At 60.9% G+C, this 24,143-nt stretch overlaps 1 protein-coding gene across 4 annotated transcripts in view; it reads left to right on the top strand.

Moving 5' to 3' along the window:
* CYTH1 (cytohesin 1) overlaps positions 1-20,473 on the top strand; it is a 40,697-nt gene extending 20,224 nt beyond the window's left edge. For 3 of the 4 annotated variants that reach the window (XM_054047812.1, XM_054047810.1, XM_054047811.1), the window contains exons 2-13: positions 6,806-6,888; positions 9,042-9,106; positions 10,205-10,271; positions 10,816-10,934; positions 11,661-11,741; positions 11,968-12,080; positions 12,427-12,575; positions 12,684-12,795; positions 17,043-17,119; positions 17,530-17,601; positions 18,186-18,340; positions 18,645-20,473. In XM_054047812.1, coding sequence (XP_053903787.1) covers positions 6,806-6,888; positions 9,042-9,106; positions 10,205-10,271; positions 10,816-10,934; positions 11,661-11,741; positions 11,968-12,080; positions 12,427-12,575; positions 12,684-12,795; positions 17,043-17,119; positions 17,530-17,601; positions 18,186-18,340; positions 18,645-18,723 — 1,172 coding nt within the window. In that variant the 3' untranslated portion in view covers positions 18,724-20,473. Of the gene's footprint in view, positions 1-4,100; positions 4,124-6,805; positions 6,889-9,041; positions 9,107-10,204; positions 10,272-10,815; positions 10,935-11,660; positions 11,742-11,967; positions 12,081-12,426; positions 12,576-12,683; positions 12,796-17,042; positions 17,120-17,529; positions 17,602-18,185; positions 18,341-18,644 lie in introns of those variants that run through there. The other variant, XM_054047813.1, reaches the window with a different exon arrangement.
* The last annotated feature ends 3,670 nt before the right edge of the window (positions 20,474-24,143 follow it).

Genomic DNA, 24,143 nt, shown 5'->3' with positions numbered 1-24,143 from the left:
GTTCGAACGGTTATTCATAGATTCATAGATTCTAGGACTGGAAGGGACCTCGAGAGGTCATCAAGTCCAGTCCCCTGCCCACATGGCAGGACCAAATACTGTCTAGACCATCCCTGATAGACGTTTATCTAACCTACTCTTAAATATCTCCAGAGATGGAGATTCCACAACCTCCCTAGGCAATTTATTCCAGTGTTTAACCTCCCTGACAGTTAGGAACTTTTTCCTAATGTCCAACCTAGACCTCCCTTGCTGCAGTTTAAACCCATTGCTTCTTGTTCTATCCTTAGAGGCTAAGGTGAACAAGTTTTCTCCCTCCTCCTTATGACACCCTTTTAAATACCTGAAAACTGCTATCATGTCCCCTTTCAGTCTTCTCTTTTCCAAACTAAACAAACCCAATTCTTTCAGCCTTCCTTCATAGGTCATGTTCTCAAGACCTTTAATCCTTCTTGTTGCTCTTCTCTGGACCCTTTCCAATTTCTCCACATCTTTTTTAAAATGCGGCGCTCAGAACTGGACACAATACTCCAGTTGAGGCCTAACCAGAGCAGAGTAGAGCGGAAGAATGACTTCTCGTGTCTTGCTCACAACACACCTGTTAATGCATCCCAGAATCATGTTTGCTTTTTTTGCAACAGCATCACACTGTTGACTCAGATTTAGCTTGTGGTCCACTATAACCCCTAGATCCCTTTCTGCCGTACTCCTTCCTAGACAGTCTCTTCCCATTCTGTATGTGTGAAACTGATTTTTTCTTCCTAAGTGGAGCACTTTGCATTTGTCTTTGTTAAACTTCATCCTGTTTACCTCAGACCATTTCTCCATTTCCTCTGTTTGGGGTGTGGAGTGTCATGGCAGTGCCAGTGTCCGTGTCACTGATGTGTGGGAAGTTGTGGCTGTAACCTACAGGAAGGGCTGATCGGGTCTGTAGCTGAGCTAAGAAGTCACTGTGACCACATTCAGCATCCTTGGGGGCGGGGGTCTGGTGATGCCAACTCAGGTGACGTTATCGCAAGTCTCATGGTGTTTGGTGGTGGCCTTAACGCTCCAGTTCCAGCTCTGCGATTAGGTGAGAGCCTCTGCTTTATTTTAGATCAATGTTTCTAGCTGGTTGTGGAGAAGCTCGAAAGCATGACCTGAGTGCGCCCAGAAACCTCAGACCACGAGGCAGAGAACTGCCCCCCACTTCCTAAAAATGCCACATGCTTTTTAAGACAGTCTTCTAACTTTGAGGGCCTGCCTGGGGATTTTTACATCCATGGGGCTGGTAATGCGCGGAATCGATCCAGTCAAATGTGGAGGGATCAGACCAAAAGCTGGTGGCACTGACCTTTAGAAGGGGGAGTTCCAGGAAAGGGGAAGCTAGTCAAAAAGGCCCCATCATCAGAAGTGAGGAAATTTCCATGCTGAGTCTGGAGAGGTGAAGTGACTGGAGCTGCCCGAGTGGCGTGTCTGGCCCAATGGAAAGAGGAAGCCGTGTAGCCAAAGCACCAGGCTTAAAGGGCCTGGGACAGGAGAGTCCTGCAGCCAACCGGGGCTGGTCCTTCAGAAAGCAGAAGTCCAGTCCTAGGGAGGGCACTAGAAAGTCCCTAGGCCATGATGGAGAACATCCCATAGAAATTAGGACAGCAAAGAAGGATTTGAGAGCAAACTGTAAAAGGAAGAAGAACAAATAATTCTTTAAATATGTCAGCAGCAGAAAGCCTGCAGGAAGTTTGACTGCCAGGGACTAAAGGGAGGAGGGTAAGGACATTGCAGAGACACTTAGTGATTTCTTTGTATTGGTCTTCATCATAGAGGATGCTGGGGAGAGAGACCTGCTCTTCTCTGGTGATCTGGGCAGGGCTGTCTTTGTGTTCTGTTTGTACTGTGCCTAGCACAACAGGTCCTGATCTGTGACTGGTGCCTCTAGGCACCCCACAGTATAAATAATTATAATAATAAAGCCAGAGATGACAAAAGAGGAGATGCTACTAACAGGTAGGCAATGTCATTAAAATTAGTAGCTAGTCTACAGAAAGAATTGGATGACTTCGAGGCCTGAAGTAATAGAAATGGGATGAAATTTAATAGTGCAAGGTCATGCACTTAGCAGAAGTTCTTATTAGTATCTCTGTGCCAGGGGCTCATTAGTTGGTAATGACAGGCAGCAAGACCTGGGTGTGCTGATCGATCACGGGGGGCCTATGAGCTGCCGATGTGTTGTGGCTGTGAGAAAGGTAAATGCGATCCTAGGATGTATGCGCTCAGTATTTCCAGTACAGATAGGGAAGGATTAATGCCATTGTACAAGGCACTGGCAAGATCTCACCTGCAATACCGTGTGCACTTCTGGTCCCCCCACCTCCAGAAAGCTGAATTCAGACTGGAGCAGGTGCAGAGAAGGTCTCCTAGGATGAGCAGGGGAGTGGAGAGCCGAGCTGACCAGAGGAGACTAAAGGAGCCTGGCTTGTTCAGCCTAGCAAAGTGAAGGCTCAGAGGGGATCTGATTGCTGTCTCTAAACACGTTGGGGGTAAACCCCAGGGAGAGCGAGACGCTATTGACGCTAAAGGACAATGCTGGCACCAGAACAAATGGGGACAAACTGTCCACGAATACTTTTAGGCTAGAAAGTAGAAGACGGTTTCTAGCCGATAGAGGAGGGAGGTTCTGGAACAGCCTCCTAATAGTAGTACTGGGGGCAAACAGCCTAAGTAGGGGAATATGGCCTGGGTTACATTTAAGAACGATTAGCTGGCACACACTAATTGGATTGAAAGATGGCTGCAGGTCTCAAAATGGGGACTCTCCATTGAGCGGGCATGTTCCTAGTGAGGACCCACAGGGCTCAGTACATGGTCCCATGTTGTTTAACATTTGTATCACTGACCTGAAAGAGATCCCCAAATCCCCATGGATAGTTTACAGATGACACAAACCTTGGGGGAGTGGTAAATAACGAAGAAGACAGGTCTCTGATTCAGAGCAATCTGGATCACTTGGTAAGCTCGGTGTGAGTAAACAATATGCATTTCAATATGGCTAAATGTAAATGTATGGATCTAGGAACAAAGGATGTAGGCCATGCTGACAGGGATGGGAAGCAGTGACTGAAAAAGACTAGGGGGCTGTGGTGGATAATCCACTGAACGTGAGCTCCCAGTGTGACGTTATAGCCAAAGGACTAATGCGATCCTGGGATGCATAAACGGGACTCTCGGGCAGGAGCCGAGAGGCGATTTTAGCTCTGTATTTGGCACTGGACTAAGGAGTACGTTTCTACCAGGGAGGGTAATTAAGGACTGGAACAGTTTACAAGTGTTATGGTGCAGTCTCCCTCACTGGCCATTCTTTCCATCAGGATGGGATGTTTCTCGAACAGCTCTGCTCTAGGTATTGTTTGGGGCAGGTCTCTGGCCCGTGTTAGACTGGAGGTCAGACTAGATGGTCACAGTGGTCCCACTGGCACTCGGAATCCATGGAGCTATGTGACAGCAGGGGCTGGACTTGACCCTACAGAATTGGAGAGTTGTAAATGTTTGGGGTATTTTTCAAGCTGCTAGGGAACCGCAGGCCAGTAACCGAGAAACACGGTTGAAACGATGGCTACCACTAGATTGCTATGGGGAACACATGCAGCTGTTACAGCAATAACAAGAAAACGGTGCCTCTGAATCCCCTGGAATTGTAAAGAGACAATGTGGAGACAAGGGCCGGGAGAGAGGAATGGCCCAGAGGAGTTCAAGGGGGGGTTGCTGCTCACTGCTGGGTACAGGAGCAGTAGGACGGCAAGGAGCTGAGGGCCGAGGAGTGCTGCCCGGGCACGGGGTGAGCGCACAGCTGTTTGCTGGGCGGTGCCCGCAGCGGGAGGCGGGCGGAGGCTTTGCCCTGTCCCGGGCATGTGCAATGGTGCAATGGGGGTTGTGGCCGCCCCACTGCGGCCCCTGTCCGAGCGCACCCCGGGGGGCAGGTCCCAGCCCGGCTGGGGCGGCGGAGGGGGACGGGGAGAGGGAGCCGGGCTCGGGCTCCGGCCCCGGCCAGCCGGGGGTTAACGCTGGGCCGGGCGGGGCTCGCACCGGTGGGGAGGGGCCGGGGAGGCCGCTGCCGCGGGAGCCGGGGCCGATGGGATGGTGCGGGCCGGTGAGCGGGGGCGCCCCGGGATGGGGGGGCCCTGCCCCACGCCGCGCTCCGGGCCCGGGGGGGTCCCTGGCCGGGCACAGCCCGTCGCTGCGCGGGGGCGGGACGCGCTCTGATGGGGGCTGGGCTGGTGGCAGGGGCGTTTACACGGAGTTCGGGTCCTGGGGGGGGGGGCTGAGGGGCTCCCCCTGTACCGCCCCCCTTCGATTCTCGGTCCTGGGCCCTGCCCCGGTGCTGCTGGACGGGGCTGAGCGGGTCCCCCTGGCCCTGCCTCGCTGCCTAGAGCCCGATCCCGGCGGGTTGGGGTACGGGGGGCCCCAGGGTTGGCCTGGCATTTGCAATGGGGCAGGGGCGCTGTAGGCTACCCCCACCCAGAACAGCCTGTGGGTGGGGGGCGCTCAAACAGCAGCACCTGTCAGCGGCGCCCCGTGAGCTGCAGGGACACGGCAGCCTGCGAGGCGCTCCCCCAGCCCAGGCAGAGGGTGAGGGGCTATAGGAATGGGAGTGGGGCCCTTGGGGGGGCACATCGCCAGAGCCGGGCTGGCCATGACCCGCTGGGACGGCTGCTGGGCATGCAGCTCCTTGGATCCTGCAGGTGGTTTTCCCTGAGCTCTGGACGGGCTACCTGGCAAGGGGAGAGGAGCCGGGGTGTGGGTGGGGGGCGGCTGGTGCCGAGATAGTGAGATACCAGCATCCCCTGGGGAGACTCCCTGGGCAGGAAGGACACATTGGAGGGGGGGTCTTCGCACAGCCCTCCCCTCTCTGTAGAGGGATCTGCTCTGAATGAGCTGGGCACTGGCACACTCATCCCACAAGTGGGGAGAGGCCCAGCCAGTCGTAATGCATGCGATTTGCTGGCTGAAATGGTAGCTTCCTGCAGGACTTGCCTGGTGCTCTGTCTTCAGGAGGGACAATGCTCGGGAACCTTATCTGCGGGCTAGGACAGGAATGGGAACCAGGACACCTGGGTTCTGTTCTCAGCGCTGCTACTGACTTGTGAGGCCTTGGACAGGGTCACTTCCCTCTCCGTGACTCAGTTTCCCAGACGGTGTGAGGGATAGTGGGGACTGAGATGGCACTGCCATGTTCCTTCTGCTCCACAAGTTGGGGGGGAACTAAATGTGGGGGGACTGAAACGCAGCCTGGAGCCGAGGGCGGGGGAGATGGAGCAGGCAGCACCCAGGTGGGCCCCCTGCTCTTCAGGCAAGTTGTGCTGGATCTGTGCCGTGGGTGGCAGTGCTCTCCCTGGGCTGGGCTGCTGCTGGGAGCCCGATGGCTGGTGCCCTGAGCTGCCCTCGGGGGTTATTCCAGGTGTGAGAAATCCCTCCCCCACTCTGCTGCTGGGGGGCACAAGCGCCTGGGTCCCATGTCCCTGCGGCAGGAGGGCTGCACAAGGGAAGTCACTTGACTTCATGGCATTTGTTGCTCTTCCCATCCTCCCTGGGGTAGTGGTGGGCTGCCGTGTGACCCGGCCGCCAGGACAGGGCACTGCCTCTCCCTCCAAGAGTTGTCTCCTTTGTGTGCAGCAGATGCAGCATGGGCTCCTTTGGGCTCCTGCCCGCATGTTAAAAACTGCAAAGCAACACAAAGCAGCTTCCCTTGTTGTTTGGTTTGTCTCTTCAGGCGACACAATGGGCCCTTGTTGTGTCAGGAGCGCTCTGCTCTCTGAGACAGCCCCTGGGCTGGGCTCCCAGTTAATCTCTGCCCAGGGCAGGATCCCTGGCCCCCCTTGGAGTGTGTGTGGAGGGGGAGGGACCTTCTGCAGTGCCTGCTTTCTGTCTAAAAAGGGTTGAGCCAGTTCCCTGGTCTTGGCCTCACGTGGCCCTGTTGATTGGGGGCGGGGGGGGTTGGCCAGCTGGCCCTTTGCAGCCGCTCTCCCTGCGTTTACTTGGCTGGTGGCAGGCCCTGGGCAGAGCTCACTGCTCCGTCCCAGGCTGCTGAATCAGCAGGAATCTGGCAGGGTCAAGCCAGGAGGGAGCCCCCCTCCGCCAGCGCTGGCTTGGTGGGAAGGAGTGTGGAATGTGAAGGACACTCGCGCTCCTCGGGTGGGGCTCCCAGCGTGCCCCGCCACCCTGCTGTCTGGGGCCTGGAAAGGGCAGGGATCCCAGGGGAAGGGGCCGTGGCCCATGGACGCAGATAGGTGGGCCCTGCAGCCAGGAATAAGGGCCTGGATGAGCTGAATCCAGAGGACCCCTGCTCCTGCAGGCCCCTGTGAAAGGGGTGCTGTGTTCCCTTTGCTGGCTTGCCCGGGATCTGCCTTCTGGGTGCAGGGGGCTGTGGCCGGGAGGAGGAGGTTGAGTTTCTGGGTGGGTTGTGGGAGGCTCCTGAGGTGGGAGTAGCCCCCAGACGTGCCCTTTGGCTGAAGGCAGGTTTGAGGCCAGACCTGGCGTGCGGTGTTCACTCAGCTCTCCCCGTGGTCCAGCACGGCTGTTCTCTGCCTGCAGGTGCCCGAGCAGGGCCCTGGGAAGGCCAGCAGCAAAGCCAGGTTCAGCCCTGGAAAAGGGGGGCAGGCAGTGCAGACCCCAACCTGTAGTCAGGAGTCAGGCTGCTGGGGGCAGAGTGGGTGGTGGTAGCCCCTGGGAAGCGCTGCTTGCTAGGCAGGACTGGGGAGCTCCCCGCTTGGGCAGCGCAGGGCTCAGGAGGGTGCATGTGCCAGGCCTAACCCTCTCTCCTCTCCCCTCGCAGTCCCCAGCGACCTGACCCCAGAGGAGTGCCAGGAGCTGGAGAACATCCGTCGCCGCAAGCAGGAGCTGCTGGCCGACATACAGGTGAGGGGGCGGGAGGCCAAGGGGTGGAAGGTGCTGGAGAGGAGCCCAGCTCCGCTTAGACCTGGAATTATCCGCCGGTGCCCTTCGTTCTGAGATGCGCTGTGGGCCGGGCCAGGCCTGGCCAGAGCCTGGGACGCTTTCCCCATCGGCATGTCAAGCTTTGCGGCTGGCCTGGTATTCCTCTCCCCTTCCCGCCCCAGACGCTCTGCTCTCAGCAGCCCTTCTTCCTCAGCACCGTCGCCGCGGGAGAGGGACAGTGTCACGGCACATCAGTGTGCAGGGCGTTCCTCTGCACTGCTGCTGCCGGGGGCGGAGAGAAGTTGCTGAAGGGCCCAATTAGCCGTCGTAGCTCCCTGTGTGAGCATCACCTCGCTGTGGCCTTCCCCCGTTCTCGCCCGGGCTTGTCAGGTCGCTGTGGCTTGTGGCCGTGATGGGGAGCTCCCCCTGCCCCCCCGAGACAGGGGAGGACGGGGGACTTGCGGCACTTGTCTCCTGGCTTCATTTCTCTCTCTCTCTCTCCCCCCCCAATGCCCTCTGCTCCATGGACGCTATCCCATGCCCAGCTCTCACGCTGTGTGCTCAACGGGGCACGGCTCTGTTAGCTCATTGGCACCGGCCTCCCGTTGCCCAGCGCAAACCGGTGAGGGCCATGAGCGGAAGAAGTGAGGAGTCAGTGTCCCCTCCACCCCATCTCCAGAACAGCACCCTTGCTCTGGGGGTGTTCTCCCCGGGCACTGCAGCACGGTCACTGGCGCTCTCCTCTCAACCTGGGAGAAGGGCCCTGTCACCTGCCCCTCCAGCCTCAGCCCGGGGGCCCCTAGCCAGTGCCGTCAGGGAACGGATCACTCTCAAAGCCGGGCTGGCCGGCTGGGAGCAGTTCCCAGCTCACGTACCATCCCCCTCCCCTCCCCAGAGCAGCTCTTCCCCTGACGTTTCTGGGGCAGAGCACTAGAGCCAAAGGGAAGTAAGTCGAGGAGGCTGAAGCCGGGTGCTGGGGGCAGAGTGGAGCAGGCCAGGAGCCTGTCCTGGCTATGCCCCCCCCCCCACCCCATTGGCAGTGCACGGCGCTGTCTTTCCCAGAGATGTCCCCTTCTCCCTACAGCTGGGGGCTGGGGGGGGGCCAGTCTTTCGGTTGGTTGCACTGATCTCATGGGGTGTCCTGGCACTGGGGGCTGCTGCTGCCCCCTCCCTGGCAGGGCCCCTCTCCCAGTCTGTTCTCCTCTCTTAAGGGATGCTGGGCTTTTGGGTTCCTTGCTTTTTCCTTATTTCACATTGGTGCCTTTTCTGATGACCTATGACCCCTCCCGAAGGCCCAGGTGCTGGCTGCGTCCTGTGGTGCAGCCAGGGGGCGATTGGGGGCTGCTGGGTCAGGCCAGGCCTTTGCCCCATGGAGTTCTGGTTGCTGGGTGGGGTGCTGGGGCCCATCTGGGACACTCGTCAATCATGTCAGTGATTAAGGCAGCGGAGTCTAATTACCGCCATATGCTGGGCATGAACTAAAAGGATTAGAGCGTAATTACGTTAACCTCTGGGCCTCTTCCTTCCTGTGGGAGCAGAGCGCCTTGGTGCTGCTTGGAGATTAGCGCCCGCAGCGCTGCCGGCTCCCCGTTCACTAGCTGAGCACTGCCACGGGCTTGCTGGGTTGCAGCACTGCACCTCAGGGAGGGGGAGTTAGACGAGGGGCTCGCTGGGGTCTCCGGGCTGCTCTGGTCTTGGCACTCACCTCAGTTGGCCCTCTTTGGGGAGGGTCAAGGCTGCCCTTCTGTCTGGGCGGGTGCGGGGAGGTTCCTGACTTGGCTGGCACAGTTAACCTTGGGCTGTATCTGGCACGGTCTGTGTCCCTTGCCTGTCTGTCTGGGCTTGTCCTGGCAGAACAATGCAGAGCCTGGTTCCGGGTGCACCGCCCCAGGGAGTGCTGGCCTTAGGCTCGGAGCAGGGACCCAGGCTTCAGGGCTCCTGGGTCCTATTGCTGGCTGTGTGACCCTGGACAGGTCATTCCCCTCTCGAATTGGGCAATAGCCCCACCCTGGGGCTTGGGAGGGTGGGTGAGTTATGGGGTGAGAGCTCCTGGACTGAGGAGGCTGGAGGGGCGCTGGGGGAGGTGGTGAGATTGTCCCTGTTCCCCCCTCACCACGTGTCTCGGTCTCTCTTAGCGGCTGAGAGATGAGATAGCAGAAGTGACCAATGAGATTGAGAACCTGGGATCCACGGAAGAGAGGTGAGTCCTGCCCGTGACCCGGCTGCTGAGCGAGAGGGGGAGCGGCCTCCAGCTGCCTGGCGCTGTGCACCCTGCCCCTGAGCCGCAGGCTGTTCTTGGGCCCAGTCCCTGCGGGGGGGAGCAAGGCCCCAGGGGAGCCTGAGCACCGGCAGCCTTAGCTGTGCCCGGTGGGTGCAGGGACGAGCCGGGAGTTTCTCGGGCTCTCGGCCCAGCGTAACCCCAGCCTGGCTGCCGGCTGAGGGAGGGGTGTTGGCTAAGGAGGCCAAAGTCCCATGAGCGCCGGCGCAGGCTGGAATTCCCAGGCCGCATCTTATTCCTTAATACGGTAACGGGATCTCCGGTCTGATCCGCTGCTCCAAATGGCCCTGTTTTTCCCACTGCCCAGCCCCTCCATCTGGCCTTGGAGACTGTCTGCCTTTGTTATTCTGAGCTGGTGCAGACGGTGCCAGCGCAGGATTAGGGAGCCCTGATGGCCAATGGAAACTGACTTGCAGCGTCACTTCCAATCACCCTCACGTCAGGGTTCCCCTCCCCCTGGAGTCACCCTGCGACGCTGCAGCCTGCAGGGCCAGAGCTCCCAGGCCCCCAAGTCCCCATCCACCCCCAAGAGCAGAGTGCGGGGCCAGACGGGAGCAGCCACCTGGGCACTTGGTCTGCACAAAGCCCCTTCTGGTCCCCGGGCTGTGTCTGCACTGGGCCCTCTGCCCCTCCATGCACCAGGCCCGGGGCAGGCCTGCAGTTCTTTGGGGCAGGGCCTGCCTCCTGGTTTTCCTGGCATGCCGTGGGATCCTTTAACAATGAGGGGCTGAGGGCTCTGAGAACCTCCCCCCAAAACAGCTCTTTAAATGGCCTGGTGCCCTGGGCTCTAGCTCGTGCCGCATTCAGGGGCTGCAGCCTCCAGACCCAGGCGCAGAGAGCAGGGGGTTCCTACTCTGCCCCGGTGGGGCTCACATGGGTCTCTCTGGGCTTGAGAAGAGGCCGCAGGCTGGCACAGGGAGTCTGCTCTGGCTGCCGAACGCTTGCCTCTCCAAGGCCGGGAGCCCCAGGCCGGGAGCCTGGCCACTCCCGGAGTTCAGAGCTGGCCTTTGTGCGTTCTAGGAAAACCATGCAGAGGAACAAGCAAGTGGCAATGGGCAGGAAGAAGTTCAACATGGACCCCAAAAAGGTAAGGGCAATGCCCCAGGGGCTGGGCTGCAGGCAGAGACGCAGAGCTGCAATCACAGCACCAGGGGAGGGTGGTGGTTCCTGCCCCGTTCAGCTTGGGGTCCAGGCATTGCAAACGCAGCCTCCCCAGGTCGCTGGGACACGTTCCAGGCCGTGCTCCACGTTGGGATTTGGGGGCACCACGTACTGGACAGAATGGAAGGGTCTGGGGATGGGGGACCCCATCCACAGAGGGGGTTTCTCACTGTTGCACTGCTTCTGTCTCCGGGGTCCCCTTCCCATCGCTCTTACCTAGGGCCCCAGTCCCATGGGGGCTGGAGCACGGCTGGATTCCCGGGCTCCCTTGGAAGGGTGGCTTCCTGGGTGATGGGACCCATGGCAGGGGGCAGCCTCCTGCACCCAGAGGGCTCCGGCCGGTTGCTCGCAAGGGCTCCCTGTGCTGGGGATGCCAAGGAGCCTCCTGGCACGGGCTCGGCTGTGCCCCTCGAGGCAGTGCCCGGCAGTCCTGAGCTGGAGTCACAGGCCTTGTTCTTCCGCCTTCCCAGGGGATCCAGTTCCTGATTGAGAACGACCTGCTGAAGAACACCTGCGAGGACATCGCCCAGTTCCTCTACAAGGGGGAGGGGCTCAACAAGACGGCCATTGGCGACTACCTGGGCGAGAGGTACCAGCTGCTGGCCAGGGTGGTGGCATCTGTGGCCAGGGCACCAGCTGATCACTGCAGGGGGCAGGGAGGAATCTCCCCTCAGTGTCTGATGGGATGGGGCGACTAGGCTGGGCTAGGGCGCCAGGGATTGGCTGCTGCCGGAGCAAGGACATGGGGCTGGCAGTTCCCATCTGCCCGCGGGTCCTGTGGCCGTGGCAGCAGTGGGAGGGGCGTGTGGTGGTTGCTGGAGCGGAGGGCATGCAGCGTGCAGGGGTGAAGGCAAAGGAGCCGCTAGCTACTGGCAGCGCCGGCATCCTGCTGGCATCCCCTAGCGCTGCACAGAGGTGGCAGGGCCCCGCTCCAGACCCCGCCTGCACCATGCACGGTCGGGGGGCGGAGGAGACGGTGCAGCTACCAGGCCCCTGAAATAAGCAGCTGGTGCCAGTGCCCATAACCTGCCCCCTGGCTTGGTGCTGGGCTCCAGGCCCGGCAGGCATGGGCAGCCCTCAAGACTTATGGGAGACCCAAATGTGTAAACTAGGCCTGGGGGTGGGGCTGTACCTGTTCCCCTCCTTGCTCACTCTGTCTAGGGCTGGGCCAGGGCTGCCCCCGAGGGGCGAGGGTGCTACTGCAGCCCACGACCCTGGGGAGGACTGAGAGTCTGGGGCAGGGTGGGGCAGAGTGCGACCTGGGGGTGTGGTGCAGCCATGACTCGGGCCCCTGGGCTCTGCCTTTGTCCCGCAGAGACGAGTTTAACATCCAGGTCCTGCACGCCTTCGTGGAGCTGCACGAATTCACTGACCTCAACCTGGTGCAAGCACTGCGGTGAGTGTGCACGCGGGGGGCTGAGCCATCACCTCGGGCACCTGTCTCCCCATCCCCGTGTGCATGGGTGAGCCCTGGCTGGGTGCCCCGGGCTGGTCTGGTGGGGATTGTCCCCTGCCCTTGTAGGGTGTCAGCCCGAGATGGGGGAGGAAGGACTCCGAGGCCATGCGCCCCATCCCTGGGGAGACCGCCCCCTGCGCAGCTGATACCCACCCCTGTCCCGCAGGCAGTTCCTGTGGAGTTTCCGCCTGCCGGGCGAGGCGCAGAAGATCGATCGGATGATGGAGGCGTTTGCCCAGCGGTACTGTCAATGCAATCCCGGCGTCTTTCAGTCCACAGGTAACAGCACTCCCCACGGGGCAGGGCACTCTGACGGACGGGCCTCAGGCCGCCCGAGTCCCTCATTGCCAGGCCAACTCCAAACCCAGAGGTTCCCGGAGAGAGCAGGAGAGGTCTGCCTGATTCCTGGCTCTGATCACCCCCCTCCCCCATGCTGCTGGGGATGGGGTCTGCGCTGCCCTGGGGGCCCGGGGAGGGAGTGGAGGCTGGGTTTGGGCTGCAGGCCCGGTGTGGCCGCGTCTGCCAGGAATGAGCCTGGGGACTGCTCCCAGCCTGGCCTCTCTGCCCTTCATCGTGTGCCTGGCCTGCCCGGGGCCCAGCTGACCCACTTCTCTGTGCCCTGCAGACACCTGCTACGTCCTCTCCTTCGCCATCATCATGCTGAACACCAGCCTGCACAACCCCAACGTCAAGGACAAGCCCACGGTGGAGCGCTTCATCGCCATGAACCGCGGCATCAACGATGGGGGCGACTTGCCGGAGGAGCTGCTCAGGGTGAGGCAGGCCGGGGATACTGCCTTGGCTGGCACCTGGGGCTGGGGCTTATTGGCCCCGGGGAGCTGCGCCCTGGATTTGACCCTCGTGTGCTTCTCTCTGTGCCAGAATCTCTACGAGAGCATAAAAAACGAGCCCTTCAAAATCCCCGAGGACGACGGCAACGACCTCACCCACACCTTCTTCAACCCCGACCGCGAGGGCTGGCTGCTGAAACTCGGTGAGTGCTTCGCCCCCGGGAGCCGAGCGTGCCCGCAGGAATGTGCCTGCAGCCTTTCGAGCCCCTGCTCAGGGGCGCTAGCGACGGGCAGCGAGCTCTGCGGCTCAGCCTGCCGGGAAAGCTGCATGTCCTGGCCCCAGCTCTGCAGCCTCCCCAAGGCACTTTCCCTGGTAATGGAGCCCCAGTCGGCCCCACCTTGCCCTCGATGGCACTGTGCAGCCCTGCTGGCCTTCAGCAAGGCTGGCCGGGTCTCCCTGGGAATCCAGCCTCACTTTCTGGTGACCATGTGGGACGGGATGGGGCGATCCTGGGGGATGCGGCGCTGGCAGGCAGGGGAGGTCCCGTGGTTGGTAGTGCTGGGAGGAAGGGGAAGGGAAAGTCCTGGGGGCTGCAGTGCTGGGGGGGGGGTGTCCCATGGTGCCGGCAGTGTGGGAGGGATAGGGGACGGTCCCGGGGGCTGTGGTGCTCGGGGAGGGCTGGGAAGTCCCGGGGGCAGCGGTGCTGGGAGGGAGGGGAAGTTCTGGGGACTGCAGTGCTGGGGGGAAGGGATGGGGAGGTTCCTGGGGGCTGCGGTCCTGAGAGGGAGGGCTGCGGAGGTCCGGGGGGCTGCAGTACTGGCAGGGAGGGGCTGGTTGGGGGCTGGTGACGGCGCCCAGCATCTTGGCTACATCCTGCTGGAGTGCCTCCCGCCACACTCACTCAGAAGGCGAACTGCGAGCTGCCCTAGGCTGTGTGCATCTCCTCCATGCCACAGCCTGGTTCCTGGCACATCCTCCCCAGAGCATCATCACCTTGCACATCCTGGCTCCACATGCAGGCAACATGCATGGCATCCCCGCGCCCCGGCTGTAGCTCCCCACGGCACCAACAGCCCCTCCCCAGCTGCGTGACCGTCCCGGCTCATGGGTTTCTTCGTTTCAGTAGCTATGTTGGGGTTTTCTTGTCTGTGCCCCGGTCAGGAGCTGGGGCTGCAGAGACCCGACAGGCCCTGGCAGGAGCTGACTCCATCTGGAGGCTTTTCCCTGGGGCTCTTGCTGTGGTTCAGACTCTACCCTCTAACATCTCTCTGCCTTGTTGCCAGCCCCGTCGGTAGCAGGAGAGGGCCTGCCACGCACACAGACGTGCCTAGAGCAGGGGTGCCCAACCTGCCCTTGGGCCCGCACAAGCCTGGGCTGGGCATTGACAGGGATCCCCTCCCACTCTCCAGGGTTCAGGGGATCCTTCGTTCCCCAGCCTGTCGCGATGGGATGGGGGAAGGGCCACGTCCCCACATGGGCTCTCCATAGACAGCAGCAGAGTACCTCGGCCACAAGCCCTGGCATTGGTATCCTGTCCCGGACACTGAGCTCAGGCCATCTACCCCCGTCTGTCTGAGCTCGAAACCCACTGGCCTCCAGCCGCTGGGTGGCTCTGCAGCAAACCACTGCAGGACAGGTAAAGGGCCCTGCCTGCCGAGCGACTCACTGGGTGAATGGGCCCCAAACAAGCCCCTGTCTAGGCCCAGCAGTCCCACGCGCCGGCTGTTTGCAGCTGGGGTGCTGCCTGCAGCTCTGCCCACGCAGGGCCGTGAACCAGCAGAGCTCCCTGGCTCTGTATCCCAGGGCGCGAGTCAGGCGCCTGCTGGCCGTGCCGGGCATGGGCCTGACTGCAGGTACCACTCCTATTTGCCAGGCCAGCACACAGCCGCCCGGTCCCCTGTGGCCGGCTCCATGGCACCTGTCCCCACTGCTCTAGCAGCTGATGGCCGCGGCAGTGCCCCCTCCTGGCCAACACGACGTGCAGCGCTGGCTGCACCAGGGCGAGGGCGGGGTTAATTTCTTTGTTTTAATTTTCTTTTCTCCCTCATTTGTATGTTTCCATGATTTTGGCTCTTCCTTTCCTTGCCCCAAACTCCAGGAGGTACGTACCCCCACTCCCTCCCGCAACCCCCTCCCTCGCTCTGCTCTGGCTGCTGGGGTGTGGCAAAGTGCTTCCTCCATTTCTTTTCTTTTGGGTGGAATTGCTGGTGATCGTCTCATTGCTGCCGCTGCTGCTGCTAACTGACCGCAGTCCCTGGGGAACTCGCCCCCACGCTCTGCATCCTGGGCTGAGGGCAGGGAGTCTTCCGCTTCGGGCCCTGCGTGACCCCTGGCAGCCCCTCTCCCCGCTTGGCTGGGCTGTGGCAGTGGCCCTCCATAACTCAAACCCAGTCAGTCCCTCCCGAGTCTGCAGGTCTGAGCCCAGCCCCAGCTCTGGGCCATAGCCCTGGGGACTCCACAGCCCCCGGGTGGAGCCCAGCCTCTCTGCGCTCACATGCCAGCTCCCATTTGAGTGACGTGTCGGGAGATGTTCGGGGTGGCTCAGCGCATCCGGCAGCGTGTGAGAGGGCAGCTGCTGCAGCCCTGTGTCCACACCTCTTGCACTGGTGGTCGCGAGGCCTCAAGGGCCAGGTGGCCTGGCTTTGGGGTGCTCTTGTCCTCCGAGCCAGTGCAGTGCCCCCCGCTGCGAGTGGCAAAGGGAGGTCGTTTCCAGGGCTCTAGTTGCAGCTGGGAAATTGAATCCTCCTTTTCCTGGACCAGCCATGCGGATTGCGGGGAGCCAGGGGAGCAGCCCTCAGCCTGCTGCCAGCAGGGCTCAGGACCCCTGGCGCGTGTTGGAGGGGGGGGGGGGGGGGGCATGAGTTCCCTGGGGACTGTCCCAGGTGCTGACTGGAACTGTCTGCTTGTGTTGTTTCTGCTGAGAGTCCAGGTCTCTGTGCAGGGCTGGGCAGCGTCTGCTCCTGGGGGTGGCTGGAAGGGTCACCCGCTGTCTGTGAGCAGAGCTCACTCCTCCCAGAATCAGCACCTGCTTCCCCGGGCTGGTGGAGAGCCGAGTAGCTTTGCTATTGCTGCCCAGTGCTGACCAAGGGGGACCCAACACCCACGATCAGCCCAGGAGTCCTCGCCGCGCAGGGCACGGGGATCCCGACGTGAGAGGCTGGGCCAGGCCTCCATCCCCAGGAGTCCCAGCAGTGTTTGGGGCCCCGGGTGCTCTGCGTCTCTGTGCAGACATGGCAGTTGTGGACCCGTTCCTCACCCACTAGCTCCTAGGCAGAGGCAGCCGCCCTACTCCTTGCCTCTACCCTCATCTCCTCACCAAGCCAGTGACGTCCGAGGCCCTGGCTTGACCCTGGCAGGTGAAGTCTTCTCAGCTCCCCTTAAAGCCCCGGATTTCCCGGACCAGAAGCCCAGGCTGGCCGCTGGGCTGGGCCCAGCAGTGACTTTGCTCTCTATTTTTTATCTAATCTAAACAGCCCTCAGCAGAAGCGTCGAGCCTCTCCAAAAGACTGGCTGGCTTGTTGTGGGATGTGATCCAGGGCCTTTCCCCCTGGGGTGCTGGGTCCAATCCAGCCCCCATCAGCAGGGAGCACCAGCTCTTGGTGGGCAGAAGAGAGTGGTGTGCGGTTCCTAGCAGGGCACCTGTCTGTCACAAAGCACCCCAGGCTGGCCCCGCTGGCCCCCTCACCTTGGGGGCTGCGCTCCATCTCACCCCACTCCAGGGCACCTTGGCAGGGGCAGCTTGCCCTGTTGCTGCCAGGGCATTTGCTCTCCAGGCCGTCGGCACCTTCCCTCTGGCCCACAATGGGTCATTCCTGCCCTGACTAAAGGGGGCTGGGTCCCCGGGGAGATGAGATTGGGGTGGGCAGCCTGACTCAGGAGTGGGGGTTCCCCTGGGCCTGGCTCTCCTGGCATGTCCCCCCCTGGGTTCGGGGATGGAGCTGTGCGGAGCCACACATTTCGTTTCAGGGCGAGTTTCCTATTTTGAAACTTCTGGAGTGAAACAGCCACAAACCCAAATTCCAGCAACCCTGGGCTGACGCATTGCGACGGGCCTGAAAACCCCAGAAATGGGGCCAGCGTGGGCCGCTCTGTGTCCGTGCCGTACAGAAACAAGTTCCCAGTGCTGCGCGTCTCCGAACCGTCTGGCTGTCAGATCAGCCCTTGCCCCCAGCTCCAGCTCCTCGATCCGCTTCTCACTGCCGCTCGCGTCCGGCCACCGTGGCTTTGTGCTGCCTGTTCTGCTACGCTGGCCCCATGCAGTCACCGAGCGGGGCTGGCTCGCGCTGCTTGTGCCCTGGCTCCACGCTCTGCGAGACGCTTGTTTGTTCTGTCTGTTCTCGTCCGTGGGCTCTAGCTCTGCCATAGTCTAGACGTGCTCGTGAGCCGGCCCCCCACCCCAGGGGCTTGGGGGTGGGTGTTGTGTCAACGGCACCTCTCTTTACTTGGCAGGGGGCAGGGTGAAGACGTGGAAGAGACGCTGGTTCATTCTGACCGACAACTGCCTTTACTACTTCGAGTACACGACGGTGAGTGCCCCCCTCCCCTCCACCTGCGCAGGGTCATGGAGCTCAGCTGATGCTGGGAGAGGCTGCGAGTGCCAGGCCCGAGCTGGGTGTGGTTAGCAGGAATATTCCTAGCCCTGGGGCCATGGGAGACAATGGGGCTCCACTTAGCTGCCCTGGGCTGCTCCACTCTAGCAGTAGGTGGCTGCACCCCCAGAATTGAGGGGCTCCCTTGTAGTGGCACAGGGCGGGGAATTTTTATATGGCTGGCTAAGGCTGTGGGGCAACCAACTTCCTCCCCTCACAGCCCTGCTCCTGGGGGGCAGCCAGTGGCTGGCCAGGGCTGGAGCCGCGCCCTTGGAGCAGATCTGGATGTCAGTGGGCCCCCACAGCTCTGTGGCTAACGTCTTCCCTCTCTGCTTGGCCTCCTGCAGGATAAGGAGCCGCGTGGCATCATCCCCTTGGAGAACCTGAGCATCCGCGAGGTGGAGGACTCCAAAAAGCCCGTGAGTCTCTGCACGGCCCCTGCCCGTGGTGGGAGGGGGAATCTCCAGCTGGGAAGTTTCTCCTTACTTGGCTGTGTGCATTTCTCCAGCAGAAGCCCTTGGGGGATGTAGTGTGAATGTCGGCCTGGGCCCAGCCGGGCAAGGAGAGAGCCTGGGGCTGCAGCATTCTCCCCTCATGACCAGGCACCTGGGGCAGGGGCTGTTAGTGGGGACAGCTGGCTTCAGGGCAGCATTGGTGTCGCTCATTCAGACCTGCTCGCTGCTTTGGCCCCCAGATGCCCAATCCTTCCCTGGCAGAGGATGGGCCGCCCCCCCTTGCCCCCCCCCCCGTCTCCAGCACTCGGCTCTGGGGCAGGCTCTGGACCGGGCAGCTGCAATATAGTGATTGCAGTAGAAGCATTTCTTGTTGCACACTTAGTAGTTCGCCCAAGGGGGTGACGTTCCCAGACTGTAACTGGACGGGAGGGCGTGTGACTCCCAGGGCCTGCCCCTCCCCAGGCATGGCCCCAGGACCCCTGATCGGCAGGGGCAGGTCCCATGTGCCTGGCTGGAGGCTGCTGCTAAAGGGTCTCCTTCCTTCTCAGAACTGCTTTGAGCTTTACATCCCGGACAACAAAGACCAAGTGATCAAGGCCTGTAAGACGGAGGCAGACGGGCGGGTGGTGGAGGGGAACCACACGGTGTATCGCATCTCGGCCCCCACCCCCGAGGAGAAGGAAGAGTGGATGAAGTGCATCAAGTGAGTGTTACTGCCTCCCCCCCGTGGCGGGGGGGGGTACCGCCTGGGCACTGGGCCAGGTTCTCTGGGCTGCCCCTGCAGAGGGAGGGTGCTGCACTGGCCGGGCCGTGGTACCCGGGTGACCTGCATACGTTCTCCCAAGACCTGCCCAAGGTTCCCCAGAGTCTGGGGCAGAGCCTAGATCTCCTGGATCCTGGTCAATTCCTTTGCTGCCAGAGCACACTTCCCCGCTGGGGACAGGAATGACCTGGGATTTCCCTGGTCTCTTGGGTCTCCCATTTACACGTCCTTTCTCCTTGCCCAGGGCAGCGATCAGCAGGGACCCCTTCTATGAGATGCTGGCGGCGAGGAAGAAGAAAGTGTCCTCCATGAAGAGACATTAGCGGCCTGGGCCAGCTGAGCGAGGTCAGCGTTCCCAGGCAGCGAGAGGCTCCCCTCCCCTGGAGATGGAGAGAGCAGGTTGCCAGGCAAGGGCCTCTCCTGCAGCCCAGCCCAGCCTGAATTCCCAGGGACTAGCTTCAGCTTTTGCAATTTCTTTACCATTGGGGGGTGGGCAGGAGTTTGGGGGGGGGCTGGGAGGGTCCTAGGGCCACAGCGATGAGCCTGCAGCTACGGTCGTCATCGGCACAGCAGCCTCCTTGCGAGATGAGCAGGAGTTTGGGGCTGGCAGCTCCCTTCTGGGCTCCCTTCCCAGGGAGCCGTCTTCAGGCCCTAGCCCAGGTCCGGATGGCCTGGGGGAGAGGGCCAGAGCCGTCTGCGAGTGAGACACTTCACCTGCAAGGAGCTCAAGGAGGATTTGTCAGCGATGCCCCAGCTGGAGCCCCTGAGGCCGGCAGCGAGTGATCTCTGGGGGCGGGGGTCGATGTGTATGGGGGCAAAGGCACCTGTCAGCCTTGGGCAGCCTGCGTGGGGAGGGGCAGGGCAGATGTGATGGGAGCTCTGGGAGCCCTGCCCAAGCCTGGGGCCGCCTCCGGCTCGACTGCTGTCTGCCCATGTGTACTATACCCCTGCCTCTGCTAATTCCCCTGGGGGAGGAAGCTGCGGGGGCCATGGGCTGAGCTGGGCACTTGTTTGGAAGCACTTCGGGCGTGTTCCGTCTGTCATTGCTCAGTTGGTGCTGGGCCGTTCAGCAGCAGGCGTTTCGCTTGGGAGGGGGGTGGAATCACTGAGTGGGGAGGGAGGAGGCACTTGGGTGTGAGCACGACGTGAGCCAAGGGGAGCCCATGTGCCTTGCCCACCCACCTACCCTCGTTCTAGAGGGCACCGGTCTGTCCTGGGCTCCTTGGAGAGTCCAATGAGTTCTGGGACGCACGGGGCAGCTGGGCTCGTTAGAGATGGGAGCAGATGGGCACAGAGGTTCTGGGAAGGGGAGGCCAAGGGTCCGAAAACCATCATGGTGCCCTTATGTAGCCATAGCTTCCACAGGTGCCCAGTGCCACGCAGCAGTGCCGAGCTGCCAGCAGGCAGCCTCCTGCTCCGGCCTATTCCTGGAGCTGGCACCACTGGGCCTCGTGGGCTACGAGCGGAGCTCAGGGAGCAGCCGAAGGGCTCAGCGACATTCCAGGCACACTGGAGCAGCAGGGCTGGGTTTGCCCAGGTGTCATGAGAGGGGATGCACAGCTTCCTGCAGAGGGAACTCCCCAGCCTCCAGGCAGGGAGGGGTCGGGCTGGTGAGGGTGTCCCAGGCCCTGCTGCTAGCGCAAGCTGGGGTTCAGGAATGAGGGGGCTGTGAAACCCATGGGAAGGGAGATGAGTGGCCTGGAACCTGCCTGGAAGACAGCTGCTCCCAGGGGCTGAAGGAGAGGCTAGTCTGGGGCACAGGGTTCCTCTGGCAGCTGCCCAAGCTCCAGCAGCCTGGTCCCCCAGCCGGCGCGGCCCCCTGGCCCTGATGCACTGGGTCTGGAGAGAGGCCCCACAGCAGTATTAGTCTATTTATCAGAGGTGTACATAGTCTGTATAGTTTTCTCCTTTCAGGTTATTTTGTATTTGTTGAAGTTCTGTGCAGAGGCCTCTCTGGCAGGGCGGGCAGCGTTTCAGGGTTTTTTAGTCTGATTCTAACTCTTTGGTTTTTTGCCACGGCCTTGTAAACTAGCGCTGAGGGTCTGCAGCAAATAAACGTCAAACCTCCGCTCAGCCTCCTGCTCGTGTCTCGCCTGCTCTCTCCGTTCTCAGCTGCGTGGGGGGCTCACACCACAGCCTCTGCTCGCACGGGAGAGCATCTCCCTGCCCCTAGTGCTCAGGGCAGGGGCCCATCTGCCGCCGTGTTGGGGGATCTCTGGCCTTACAGAGGGAGTTCTCGGCGCTCTGTCATGAGCCGCGCACCCCTCCATTCTGGCCTAGGCCAGAATGTTGGAGCCAAATCAGACGGTCTTGCCTGGCACTGCAGAGCGCTGGCTGGGGAGAGACCCTGCCCAGTGTGCTGTGGGTGTCCCTGTGGAAAGGGGTGTCCTTGGAGCTTCAAACCTTTCACCTACAGCCTGCTCCTCCCAGGTGTGGAGGACTGGTCCCTGCACTGCCGGCCTAGCTGGGTCCATCCCTCTCTTGCCCTGTGCTCTTACCGGGCCTGGGGCTTTCTGCTCTTGGCCTGACCCACCCAGACTGCACGCTGCACGTGGCCAGTGAGATCCGGCCCCACAGGTACATTCCCCAGGGACCCCCGCGCCCATCTGCTCTGCGCGCTGCATCAGCCAGCCTGGCTCTACCTGCAGCGCAGGGAGGGGGCGAGCAACTTGGTCATTCAGTTTGGGGTCATTTTCTCCTCTAGCCCCTCCCCCTCCCCCTTCCCTCGGGGAAATGGCTTTGCTGTTGGCAGGATTCGGCCTGGGGGAGGGGTGGCGTTAGCCCTGCTGTGCTGCTGTCCTGCCCCAGGGCTCAGTCCATGGGTAGGGTTTGGCTGGGAAGGGAAAACGGCCAAGCCCCACAGGCAGGAAGCAACATTGCAAAGTTAAACAAGTGAAGCACCAGGCTCAAGGTGTGAGCTATGAACGCAGCGGAAGCCAGCAGGTTCCACCTCCTACTCCTGCCTGGCTGCAGCGACAGTCGTCAGCCACCCCCCATAGGGTCCTGGGGAGCTGCCAAGGGCCTCGGCCCTCTCCAGTTATCTGGGCCGTCAGTGGTTCCAGCCCTGCGGCTTTGGTGGCTGTGATGGGCACGGGCCCCAGGCTTTGGTGGCTGTGATGGGCACGGGCCCCAGGCTCCCTCAGTTAAACCTGCCCAGTAGAGTCTAGGGCTCGATCTGCTCTGGTGAAACCCTGACACGCTTGGCGGCCATTTGGGGGTGGGTGCGTCGGTCGCTCATGGGGCAAAGGCTTTCCAGCGCTCGTGCTACTGCGCCTGCTGCCCGGTGGTTTATAGGGTACCACTGAAGGGCAGCTCGTAACCCAGCCGAGGTGTCCCGGGGGCCTGGATTGCTGCTTTGATGCCCCAGGTGAGAACACATGTGATGATGGGGAGTAAAGTCACTGGTGCCCATCACTGACCCGCCCTACCTCGACTCCTCACCCCTACGACTCTCCCACAAGCACCTCTCCTTGCCCTCCCAAGTCTGGTGTGGCTGCGCTGCCTGCTGGTGATGGCTGGGCAGGGATGCCAGCTACGGAGAACTACCTGTCTCCAGGAACTGGGCGAGTCAGGAAACGTGCCTGTCCCCCCGTCTTCCCACTGCCCCGGTGCAGTCTGCAATAGGCTTACGTCCATAAAGGTGCTCGTGTAGCAGGCTGGGGAGTGTCCTCTAGCTGCAGGGGCCCCGGTCCAGGAGCCGTACTGTGCATCCCCATTCTCACAGTGCTGGAGACACAGCTGGGGCCTGGCCGCCTCCCCGGAGAAAGGAGAACTGTTGCCACGCGCCTGGTGCTGATACACGGCTGCAAACTGCCCACGTTTGTCGGGCCTGGTTTGATCAGTTACTTAGTGGGGTCCCAGGGCTTCCATGGACTGAGATGGGAACTCTCCACATCTGGGGAGTTACGGCACTGGGGGATTGACACCATAGGCCCTGCAGGGGAACCTACTGGCTGACCGCAGCCCTATGTTCTCCTTCGAGTGCTTGCTCACATCCATTCCAGTTAGGCGTGCGCGCTGTGTGCACAGTCGTTGGAAAAAAGAACAGGAGTACTTGTGGCACCTTAGAGACTAACAAATTTATTAGAGCATAAGCTTTCGTGGACTACAGCCCACTTCTTCGGATGCATATCCGAAGTGGGCTGTAGTCCACGAAAGCTTATGCTCCAATAAATTTGTTAGTCTCTAAGGTGCCACAAGTACTCCTGTTCTTTTTGCGGATACAGACTAACACGGCTGCTACTCTGCAACCAGTCGTTGGAAAGTTTTCCCTCTAGCAGCGCCCGTCGGGTCGGCTGCAGAGCCCCCAGCAGTAGCGCCCTCATGGTGCTCAATATCTAGTTCCTTCTTACCGCCAGTGACGGTCGTTGGAACTGCAGGGACTTGCTCTCGCCATAGTTCTGCTAGTGCAAGAGACGATGCAGCATTCGGCAGAACGGTGCTCCTGTCAGCGATTCCATAAGTCCTACGCCCTACCCCGGAGGTGGGGTCGGAGTCCCCTAACTGGAATGGACATGAACAAGCACTCGAAGACCTAAAAACGGTTACTCACCTTCTCCTCTTTGAGATGTATTGCTCATGTCCATTCCAAACCCGCCCTCCCTCTGTAGGAGCAGCCGGCACAAGGGAACTGAGGCGGCGCTGGGTCTGCCGGGTCCTATGTTGAGCGCCATGAAGGCACCACTCGGGGGGCTCCACAGCTGACCCCACAGGTGCTGCTAGGGGAAAACTTTCCGACGACTGGTTGCAGAGTAGCAGCCGTGTTAGTCTGTATCCGCAAAAAGAACAGGAGTACTTGTGGCACCTTAGAGACTAACAAATTTATTGGAGCATAAGCTTTCGTGGACTACAGCCCACTGATGTGCGCACACCTAGCTGGAATGGCCGTGAGTAACACCTCAAAGAACAGGCACGAGAACACGAGTAACCGTTTTCTCACCCTGACGGCATGTCTGTCTGTGATGCGTTAACTGTGGAATGTCACGTCTAATGAATTCCAGAAGGACGGGGAAGGTGCTAGGGGTCAGTGGGAAGAATCCTGTGGGCTTAGGGGACAATTGGAGAATCAGAACAGCCTGATTTTCTCCCCCACCTCCTCCCCCCTGCCAATCGCGTGTGATACAGGGATGAAGCAAACCTCGGTTTGGATGGCAGCACTTCCTCGGCCGTGCATCAACAAAAACTCTGGGCCTGACTTGAGCAGGCTGCGGGACGCTGCTCTAACCAGAGCCTATGGAGTGTGGTAAAAAGCACTTTGCAGGTTTTCCAATTTTCCCCTGGCCAGAGGGGGCTTGGGACAGCCAGGTGTGCAACTCCCTAGCTGGAAGGGGCCACTGGGGGCTGTGGCTGCCATGTGAAATGCCTGCAGCATGCTCAGCCCTAGGTTGGTGACCTAGCAGAGGATCTGTTCCCACAGGTGGTCTAATTTCAGCCCCTCTCGTCCCTATAGCCTAAGCCTGTAGGCGTCCGGAAAGCCCCACTCCCAAGGGCAGGGAAGGCAGGCGCATCCTGCTCCAGGAGCCATGGGCTGTGAGTCCAGATCTATATGTTTTCTGCCTTCTCCGCAGGCCCCGGAGATGACAGCCCCCAAGGTCGTTCAAAGCACCACCCCTTGTTTCAGCCCCAGAGGGAATTTCCCCATGGTCCCTTTTACCAGCTCTGCAGGCCAAGCTTTGGTGGCACAGGCTGATCTCAAGCAGTGACCCAAAAACCCCTTCATGCCAATTGGCAAGACAGTTACGTC

This window comes from Malaclemys terrapin, chromosome 13 (assembly GCF_027887155.1).
Source record: "Malaclemys terrapin pileata isolate rMalTer1 chromosome 13, rMalTer1.hap1, whole genome shotgun sequence".
In the NCBI taxonomy this organism is placed as follows: domain Eukaryota; kingdom Metazoa; phylum Chordata; order Testudines; family Emydidae; genus Malaclemys; species Malaclemys terrapin.
This window is presented reverse-complemented; position numbering and strand designations above follow the sequence as displayed.